Genomic DNA, 11,288 nt, shown 5'->3' with positions numbered 1-11,288 from the left:
ATATTTTGGTTTATTTACCACTTTCTTGTAAAAACCTAATTGCATAAACCTACCTATAAAAACCGATATGATAACTTTTTTCTTAGAAATACTTACTAATACCACCAAATCCATGACCTCATTTCTTTGTCTTCATATCTCCCTCTCTGTCTTCACATATTTCACAACAATCTCTCTCCTTGACCCTCTCTCCATCTTTTTCAAAATACAGAGGCATTCACAGCAGGCGTCCCCGGATGATCTCTATATATAGCCATTCATTTATAGGCGTCCATAGATAGAAATCTGAACATCAATATCGGGTCATTGGATTTCGATCCAGCCGACCAACATTGATGATAGTAGTTAATACGGTATTAATTAGGTAGTACAGCATAACGTTATATGCCCATTTTGTGATGATCGACGATAATTAGGCGTCCATGAATGTTTCTAGCATATATAGTAGATATATTATATTATATATATTATTACCTATATTTTGTTTTTAATTTTGACTAATTGTTTTGTTTCGTACGACATATGGAAAAAGCGTCATTAGGGGCGATCTAGATTTCAAATCCCAGGATGTTTTAAATCAAAATGGTTGGATCGTGTCCAGATGGTTGATTGAATATAAACTGTCTGGCCTTTTCTTTGTTAAATGATCGACATCTGTTATTTTATAGAAATATTGTTTTTCTGTTCATAATGATAAAGAGTAGTGATTTTCATCAGGTAAATTTCTTATGGGCGTCACAGATTTGAAATCTGGAATATAAATGATAAATTCTATATATATATATATATTATATTATTTTCATATATATAAATATAGATATGGTTTTAATTTTGAGTAATAAAATTAATAAATAGATATATTATGGTTTATTTTGTTTTATTGTTTTCATATATATTTATATAGTTTTGTTTTATTATTTGTATATTAAATTATTTGTTATTATTATTATTAAATTTATTTAATAATATTAATTATTTAGTTAGTTTTTTAAGTGATTTAATTTTTAATAATTCCGCATCATTAGATAAAAGCTGTGCAGATGAAACCGTAGCATAAGCATGTTAGTAATTGTTTATTTATATTAATATTTACATTTATTTAAAAGACTAAACCTTAGTGGTTAACCCTACAACAAATACAGCTTAATATGGTTGGTCTTGACAATATAATCCTCACATTTAATGTGACTAATAATAAGGACAATACAAAAAATGTGACCGTAAAGGACATTTCAACTTTTTGTTATCTTTATTCCCCAACTACTTGCTCTTATCTTGTGTCCTCTTTTTAAATTTGGAATGTTTGTTTCCTTTTAAAATTTAAACATTATATAAATATCTAGTACCATTAACGATTAGAAAATAAAACAATCTAATTGTAGTTTTTAGTGTATTTAAGGTTGTGATTTGTGAAATGATGGCGAAATTCTGGCTTAAATTGATGGGTTCAGCCAAGATTGAGGCAAGGTTGGTAGAATTCGCGATAATCAAAATATAAAAAATATTATAATAATTAATAATAAGCAAATATAATATTAAATCCACTTGTGTATTATAAAAACCTACTCGATTTGATATTTAAATTGATAAATAGCTTATGTCGATAGAGTTTTGGTACAGTCGTTTATTTTTATATTTTAAATATTCTGAGTTAATATATTAATATATAAATTATCTAAACTTCTCTCTCAAGTGTTATTTATTTGTTATTTATTTATTAGTTGATTTTATTAAAATAAATAAGAATTAATTAAATTGATACTTATATCTCAATTGAGTTTTATTTGTTTTAAATTTTCTTATATTTTTATTTAATTAGAATCTTTTGTGGTTTATTAAAATTTTGCTGTTTTATTGTTTATTTTCTTAATAAATTAAATTTTTAGAAAGTATTTACATATCGTTGTATATTTTATTTTTTAAATGTTAATTTTTGTTGGGTATATATATATATATATATATATTACTGTAATTATTTATTGATTATAAATTATAAATTAATATTAATAAATATCTAGCGATTTTAGTAGTTTTTAATGAGAAAATAATAATAAATTATTAAATATTATAAAGAAAGACAACGTGTAGATTAGTAATGGGTCAGCAGGTTCCGGATGAAGCCACTTGAGGTCCATAGTGCTGCAGTTTTTAATAAAATTCGATGGGGTATACCGTGATAGCTGGGATTTCCAATTTTGGAATGGGCGTGGTGGTAAGATAAATGTAAAACAGTATTTTACTCAATATGTTCCGAATCAATAACAAAAAGAAAAAGAAAAGACAACATCAGTAAAGGTGGCCGAAAGATAAAAGTTCAAGTAATATGATATCGCCCACTTTTTTTAACTTACCTTTTTTTTCATTTATTAAACACTAAAACTAAAGTTTTTCCATCTTATCACATTTATATATACATATACACATATATATATATATAATAATAAATAATAATAATAATATATTAAACTAACCGGCATGCATGGGTTAGCATGCAATTATTAAATTATGGGCTATAAATATATATTTATTTAAAATTTTCCTTTATTTGTGGTGCTAAATTCTTTGTAAATCATAGGACAAACCAACTGGGGTTTTGCTTATTTTTGTTTTATTAAAAGTTATCTTTAAGCTATATCTTTATTATATATATATACATAATAATATCTTTATTATATTATAAATATATAGCTTAATAGTGAAAATTATTAATATAATTATAATTATTATAATTATAATATTAATTTAATCTTCTTTTTCTCCACCATCTCAAACTCAGCCAAACCTCTGACACTTCCACTTCATTTGTTTTCCTTACTTTTTCTCATCTTCTCCCTGATTTTAATCGGTTTCTTCCGTTTTTTATCACGATCCGATTTTGCAACCTTGTTTTCTTCTTACGATCTACTCTTTTCCGCGTGTTTTCCTTGTGTTTTTCATTAATTTTCTGCGATTTTTTCTTGAACATGGCGCAAGAAGGCACAATCTTTGGCAAAAGATGAAGCTGAGATCTTGAAACCCAGGCTCCTTCCTCCTTCTCCACTTCTCCGGCGGCTGCGGCAACTCCATCTTCATCTCCTCCGTCTGTTTCTCAAACAATCGTCTCAAGATTTCAATCTCAAAATTTGGAGGGCGCGATTGGAGGCGACGGCGGCGGGTCAATCGCTGGGTCATCATCCGGGGAAGCCGGTAGCTACGTCGGGGTGAGTTCACTGAAACCGATGTTCTAGTTGCCGGAAGGGTGGGGCTCACGGGTTCCGGTGCCGGTGCGGCGATTTGACTGCGCGCGCCACGGTACTCGGGTTACATGATTGTTCCTTTGATTACAAGGGCTGCCGGCCCGAGAGAGATCTCAAGGCCAATCCTCTCATCAGAGCCGCCAAAATCATCAAAATCTAAAGGTGAAGATAAGGAAGCCCTTCATTTAGATCTTTCACTTAACAATTTGATTTTCTATCCCACAGCACTGAAAAAGAGTTAAAAATCTTTACATTAATTTCCATAGAAATCTCATTGATTTTCTTTCAATCACATAATTTGTCTTCTAAAATGTGCAATTTTTAGTGGTTCATAGCAATTGTTTGTTTCAGTCACGAGTATGAATTCCATGATTTATTGATTCCTTTGATTTAAAAAAGGACTTCTTTGTGAGCCCTTGGGGGATTAATGGTTGGATCCCAGAAGAACAAATTGCAGAGCTCAGGCTTTGCTGTGGCTGGAAAGGGATGGCAGATGGTGGAGAGGGGCCCTTAGTGATTTGTTTCTTTGTTTGTTAGTGATATGTGCTGACATTAGTTCCATTCTTTCTTCATGGTGGATCTAATGTTGTGTTGTATAAGGCTAAAATCTTTAGTTGAAGGCCTTGATTTTTAAACATTATTCTTGTTTCTGGAACATGATTAACAGCTAGATAGTAATCACACTTGTTGCTGCACATCATATCAAACTGAATTCTCAATTTTTGTATCTTTATTACTATGATAGAGTATGAATAGGACAAACCGATACGTAGTAGGGTTTATCTTAATCATCCTTTTAGTAAGCCTTGATTTTTCAGGCATTATTTTTTTGTTGGAGTTGTGATTGTGGCTAGATAGTGTTTCTTACGTGATTACTGCATTTCTGTTGATCGTCCCTCATGTGTTTGTATACTGTTGCTATGAAAGAGTATGAATACAACAAACCATTTGTGTGTGTTTAGTTTATCAAATTAATCATCATATGGAACATGATTAGCAGCTAAATTAAGTCTTAATCACATGATTACACATAATGAGTTGAATTAATCCTCATATTTTGTATAGAGTATAGACACAACAAACCAGGTCTCTTGTGTGTTTTGGTTTATATTACTGCATCAATGATCAGTATGACAATGTGCTTTATTATCAGATATCTTCAGCTACTTAATTGCAACTGCACTGCTAGAAACGAGGCCAGCAAATGTCATGCGACGATGTTTTAACTGACTTTCAATCCACCATATTTACCTAATTTTTTTGTTCACCTAAAATCAAAATATCATGTTAAATGATGAATTAATTAGTGAGTGGTTGATGTTAATTTCTCTGTAAACAAAAGTATTCTTAGTCTCATCTATATTGACAAGCTTTTTAATTTCTTATTGTCATGTAGCAATGGAAATTGTGAAAGATAATGAAGGACAGGCTGGAAATGCATGCAACTTGGCTTCAATGGCCCTTTCTAAAGGCTTGATGAAAAGAAAAGGAAGAAAACTGCCTCCTCAAGCATGGGTCTCCATTGGTTTACATGAAAATGCTCTGCCACTCAACATCACCACTTTCCTTTTTTTTTTTTTAATTTTATATTTTCTATTGCAATTTCTTCTTTGTCAACAGTCTGAATTGGGCTATCTAACTGTTGTGCTCATCTTTTGGTCTTGTCTCTTTGAGTGTCAAATTGTTTTCCATTAAATATGATAAACCAAAGTGTATGTGTGGCAGCCTATCTTTGGGCTACCATTTTGCATGAAATGTGTATTTTAATTATAGATCTTTGGACTTTGTTGTGATTTGGCCTTGATGGGATTTCTTCTTTGAATTAGTTGTTCTCTTGTAGAAAGAGAAATCAACAATAATATAAATATTATTTGAATGATTTTATGTTTTCTTTTGAAATGACCAAAGTAATGGAATTTTTAGAGTTTGAAGGGAAAATTAACTGTTTATCTACGCAGGTCAAAATTTTGACGATCGTTGTGAGTTTGAATGGCCTCTTCAGCATTCTTTTGTTATTGTTCGTTTCTTTTAGCGCATGGGTCGCTGATCGTGTTCTGTGTTGTTATAAAATTTGACGTTGCTTCTTTAAAATGGTGGGGAGCGAGTACAATCGCGTGTCATTATGAGCTGTATATTTTTCGTTCTGCGATACTTTTGTTTTTACCAGCAAGTTTGGAGAACGAGCCTCGTATCGCTAGATTGTTGGAGTTTTCGATTCCTCCCGTGGTGTGTTCGATTGGAATTCTCGATGCGTGAGGTGACAATCTCTTCCCTTCCCTACGCATGATCGTCATCGCGAAAGGTATGCAGTTATATATATATATATATATATATATATATACTTATAAGTTTCTTAGCGATGGAGTTGTCTTGTGCTTCAGGTAATATAAAGGGAGGGGACAGTCTGTCAGATCAGGCCGTGGCCCATTTTAGGAGATGAGGTGAATTTTGTACGTGAGATTTTCTTCTAGGTTGTGAGAATTCATACTCTTTATGTGTTTAGCATGGTTGTAGAGATGGTATTGATTAATTATGCAAGTTTTGGCTTAAAGTATATGTTTTTCGTTTAATTATTCCTAGTTTTCGGTTAAAACATAAGTTTCCGCTTAAAAACAGCAAAAACATAAGTTTTGCTGTTATCGCTTTGTCGATCCGTTTCCATTTAAAATTATCCGAGTTTCCGTTTAGAATGTTGTCGCTTAAATTATCTAGTCTCTACATTTAAAATGTTATGTTTCAGCTTAGACGAAGTGGTATTTCCACCAAAATTTTAACTTCCCGTTGTATAGTTATTTGATTTTAGCGAGGCGTTCCAGATTCTGCTGAGGCGTGTCATGTACGCCAGGGCATGATCACAGCGGTGCGTGATCTTCGCTTTCTACAAAAATTAAGCGTAAGACAACCATTCGATTTAACATATGTAGAACGACGATATTTCGCATTTAAATAAGTTTGTGAGAATTTGAGGTTAGCGTGAGTTACACATTATAACTACTACACAACGAGAATTTTGAGGTTAACATGAAGGTAGTAGCATGCATCGATTTCTTAAGCGAAACTTTACCTTTTTGAAACAAAAACTCATAAAGCAAACATTGATATTTAGCGAGAGCAAATTTAAGTGACAAATTAATCCCGGGTGTAAAAACCAATTAATCCCGACCACTCGTACATCTTTAAAATAAAACAACGATATTTAAGCACTTAATGCAACTAATATGTTAGTGAATCACTCGATAGTTAAACAAAGCGCAACATCATAAAAGATGGTTGTTCTTTATTATATAAGAATAGCATAATTACATGAAAAATTTAATAAGTTTGTTAAAAAAATTTATATTAGTATGATTACATTATAACTACAAACAAACTTATAATTACAAACAAAAGAATTTAGGTTAGCATAAAGAGTAATGCATGTACTCATTTCTTAAACAGAAAACTTATTTTTTAAATAGAAACATTGATATTTAAATAGAAAAACCTATATTTATGTGACAAATTAATCCTGGGTATAAAAACCAATTAATCCTGACCACTCGTACATCTTTAAATAGAAACAACGATATTTAAGCACTTTTTAAACACAATACGCAATATGTTAAACAAAAACATCAATAGTTAAACTAAGGCAACCAAGTATAAAGACGACCGTTCTTTATTATATGGAGACAATAATATTTACATGAAAAATTTAATAAGTTTGTGGAAAATAATTTAGGTTAGCATGACTACATTATAACTACAAACAAACTTATAACTACAAACAATAGAATTTAGGTTAGCATGAAGAGTAATGCATGTACTCATTTTTTAACAGAAAACTCATTTCTTAAACGGAAACCTCATTTTTTTTAAACAGAAAACTCATTTTTTAAACAAAAACCTCATGTTTTAAACAGAACCTCATTTCTTAAATTGATACTATTAAATACTACAAAATGCAACCATATCAAATTAAAGGGGAAACATACATTATAAACATTACACAACACAATGAGATTGCTTAACAACCGCAAAATTTCTCTTTCTAACATAATACTTTACAAATCAAACGAGCAAAAACAACATACAGAATGTAAAAACACAAAAGAAAAGCGACTAACTTTTCAACGCTCGGCCCACTTGCCTCAATATCTTTCAGTGACAAACTGATGAAACGCAAGAGTCGAATCGAGAGTCTCTCTTCGAGACACAGATGGTGGAACGTAATTTTAGTCCTTCACAAGATGCCTGTGACAATGACATCTTTGGAAAGGGAAAAATCCAAGATGTGATGAGGCGATATCAAATCATGTCGAGAATGGTGTTTTCGGGATTACACAAAAGGAAAAGCCTGCCTCTAAAACGAAAAATCCTTTCAGCACCTAAGGCATTATAGTCAAACCATGTCGCATTGGCTAACTTCCCAGCAGAAGCAATTTCATCCAAAATTTAAAATTAATCATCAATCACCGTTAGATGCTTGGAGGGTTAAATCATTATATTCATAGGGGAAGTGCTTTATGGATATTCAAATTTAGGGGGAGAATCAGTGCATATTGCAAACTTTAGGGGTGTTTTTGGTAATTTCTAGTTGTTTTATTAGAAGATATGTAAAATTTTAGGAAAAATATTAAAATAGAAGAAATGTTGCTCGTACATTTCACACATGCTCATGCTTTTGCAAGCCACATATTTTGTTCTGAGTTTAGCTTGCTTCAATTTATTTTTAATTATTTTTTAAAATAAATTAATAATTTTTAAGTATTAATTATATATTTATTATTCTCTCCATTCTTTTTTATCTGTCATAAACCCATGTTGTTTTTTATCTATCATTTTTTAACATCAAGAAGCATTTATTATTTTTTTTCCAAAGTTACCCTAACACTCTATTCAATTCTTTTCTTTAAATTTAATATAAGAGAGAAATATGAATATATAAATTAGGGGTAATTTTGAAAATATAATTAATTTTTTATTAAATTATGTGAAATAACTAATTTTCTTGGTATGTGAGATTCGGTTATTCACGACAGATAAAAAAAACGAAAGGAGTATATTCTTACTGATAATATAAATGTTTGTTATAAATGATCCAATCTTGTTTATTTGGTACGTGAACCTATGTAATTAGCACTCTTGACTTGGCTCCCTTGATTTTACCACTAAATTCTCACCTCCTTATATATTTATTTTAACTTGATCATATGTAATTTTGTTTAATTTATTTTTTTGACAAAATAAATAAGTCATATTGAGAGTATGTACAAATATAGAATTAATGTATCAATCGATTCTATTTTCTCAATAGGAACACAAACAATATACGCAGAGGATCCAATATCAATTGACATAAAAGTTGTTGGCATGATCATAAGTAAATATTTAAAAGAGTGATTATCTAAATTATTTTATTATACTGGATGTGATAAATTATAGTTTATGTATATATATAAAACTTTATATATTGAGAAGCGCTTAATTATTTTTTAAAAAAAAACTTATCCACAGTAAAAAAAATCTTTGCATATATGGCTTGTGACAAGGACGGTCTTTACTACATATGTTCGTGTACTTTTAATTTACTTTTCATGGACCTGTTATGCACCGTATGGAAGAGATATTGGAAATGGAATGGCCCAAAGCCTTCTGCATGTTGCTGCCTTCATCAAGGACATTCATAAATCCTCACTCTCACCTATACTATAATAATAAAATATTTTTAATAATAATTGAATCTACTCAAGTTTCAAAATAGATTATTTTTTACAATTGAAATATATATATATATATATATATATATATATATATATATAATAAGTCATATATATATAAATAATAATTGTATTGTAAGTTGGTCAGTCATTTTCCGGAGAATATTTATTATGGAGTTTTGTTTATATTGTTATCAATGAGTGAAATATTTATTTAATAGGAAAATACTTTTTCATTTTTGATGGTTGTTGTGTGGAGTACTATATAGTTAATATTATTATTGTGTGAGCTTAAGTACTAGTCTTCCGTATTTCCATACAAACGTTATAAATGAATTATTAAGAAAATCTTGGCAAAGTCACATAAGCCTGTTCATTATTAGTTGGTGAAACATTTACTCTCCAAAAGAACGATCATAAAAATTTCTGAAGAAAAACAGGATAATTAATATCATCAAATATAGAATGATATGTTCAAGATTAATTTAAGCTTTGATTCACATAATACCCAAATGCCTAGATGATCCCATCATACCATGCATAAAAAAGTTCTATAATATTCAGTATAATTGATCTTCATTAATATAACCATGGAACTTTGACTTTTTTTAAATATGTTTTCCATCTAATTTTTACATTCTATTTTCACTATATCAATATTATCATTTTCCTACTATATATATATATATATATATAATTCACTAGTAATTCCAAGAAATATTGCAAGCAAAATTTATCATAAGCAGTCATACATTGCATGGGATCTATCCCTATGTCACCTTTCCATTTTCCATTGTCCAAAAAACATTCATTCAGTACACAAAACATGCAAAACTCTGTGCACTTACCTCTCCAAAGATAAGCAAGCTAGTGATCATTAGAATAATTCCCATGCATGCACTTCCTTAAATACATATACCATAATATATTCCATAACATATAAACAAAGCTTAAATATATATTTCTAACTTCAATCTAGTTGAGAAGACTTAGGGTTTCCAAGGACTTGGGAGCAGGAGGAGGAGGAGGAGGAGAAGGATTGGTAGGAGTTTCAAGTGCATGAAGAGGATAAACATACTTGCAATTAGGACACGTAGGAGAAGACTTGCAAAGCATGACAAGAAGATGACAGTTGAAGCATGGCACTGCAATCATGCTGCTTGTTGTTATTATGCTTTCCTCCTCCTTCTTAATCATCTCCTCCATGCTTGAGTTTCTTGAGATGTTTAACTCTAAGTCTACCTTTCTTTCCTTTGGCCTGCTCCAACTCCTCTTTAGTGTTTCTCTATTCATGTAATACACTCTCCCTGACTGTAATAACAAACATGATCATCATAATTAATAAACTTTAAAAACAGATATAACTTATCTATATATATATATATAAATATGTATATTACTTGTAGGTCTAAGCATTGCTCCCAATCAAAAGGAAGAGGATGATTGAGATGGAGTTCAATGCTAGCATGAAGCATCTTTCTCTTCCTACAAGAGTTAGCTTCTGACTCAGTGGAAGAAGTGTAAGTGTTGTCAGTGAAAGTAGAAAGAGAAGGAGCAAGAGAGAGCTCTGGATGATCATCAAAATTCATCTCTTCAAGTAAAGCTTTCCTCTTAGCCATTACTTTGATGTCTTCTTCTTCTTCTTCTTTGGAGGAGAAGAAGGAGGAGGAGAAGGAGAAGAAGTCATTCATGTTAAGAAACAAGAGAAGTTTGGATACTAAAGAGGGTTCTTAAATGGGTCTCATTGAACTCATTAAAAGGAGGGCAGGCCAAGCATTAAAAGTGACAAGTAAAGTGACCTTAAATGCTTTAGAAAAAACCTTCTCCTTGCTCTCTATTCAAGTCTTCTTTTTTATGCATGTATATATTACCAAACTATTGACATCTTGATGCTTCTCCTTCAGGGCTTCAACCACCAAAATCTAACTCCTTGCTAATTGGATCTCCACAAATGCTCTCATCTCATTCATTGAGTTTTTAATTAATGAAGTTTAGTGGAAATTCTGTACTTTGTTATATACATGAAAATGATTTCATATTATGGAAAAATTAAACTTGCATTCAAAGGCCAACTACCAATTGGTTGGATTAGGCTTGTTATGTCATTATAATCATTATTTCATGCATTTCCATGCATTGATCCTAATACAAATTTTAACACTGGTTTCAATCAATGTCATGTTGACAATTAGGGTTACACGGGTCGGGCTACCCATTCCCGGGCCCTAATGTAAATCAGACCAAATGAAGCCCAAGCCCGAGTTCTCTATCATAGTATTCATTATTTACACTAAGACTAACATTACTTTGTACAATTCCGAACAAAACCTGAGCCCGAATCCGAGCCCGAGTT

At 30.9% G+C, this 11,288-nt stretch overlaps 1 protein-coding gene across 1 annotated transcript; it reads right to left on the bottom strand.

Annotated features, from left to right (window-relative positions):
- Positions 1–9,762: 9,762 nt before the first annotated feature.
- Positions 9,763–10,699, bottom strand: LOC120253676. Its single transcript, XM_039261956.1, has 2 exons — positions 10,336–10,699; positions 9,763–10,246 (listed from the first exon to the last, which is right to left on the bottom strand). The coding sequence occupies exons 1-2, from the start codon at positions 10,624–10,626 to the stop codon at positions 9,911–9,913; spliced, it is 627 nt and encodes a 208-aa protein (XP_039117890.1). The 5' UTR covers positions 10,627–10,699; the 3' UTR covers positions 9,763–9,910.
- Positions 10,700–11,288: the final 589 nt, after the last annotated feature.

This window comes from Dioscorea cayenensis, unplaced genomic scaffold (assembly GCF_009730915.1).
Source record: "Dioscorea cayenensis subsp. rotundata cultivar TDr96_F1 unplaced genomic scaffold, TDr96_F1_v2_PseudoChromosome.rev07_lg8_w22 25.fasta BLBR01000159.1, whole genome shotgun sequence".
Taxonomy (NCBI): Eukaryota; Viridiplantae; Streptophyta; class Magnoliopsida; order Dioscoreales; family Dioscoreaceae; genus Dioscorea; species Dioscorea cayenensis.
Note: the sequence above shows the minus strand (reverse complement) of the source record. Positions and strands in the feature narration are given on the sequence as shown.

What these genes read in the sequence shown, in the direction of transcription:
- LOC120253676 (XM_039261956.1), bottom strand. Translation starts at nt 10,626, where the DNA reads ATGAATGACTTCTTCTCCTTCTCCTCCTCCTTCTTCTCCTCCAAAGAA. An exon ending in AGCAATGCTTAGACCTACAA is followed by an intron (nt 10,247 to 10,335) that starts GTAATATACATA and finishes TTGTTATTACAG; the next exon opens with TCAGGGAGAGTGTATTACAT.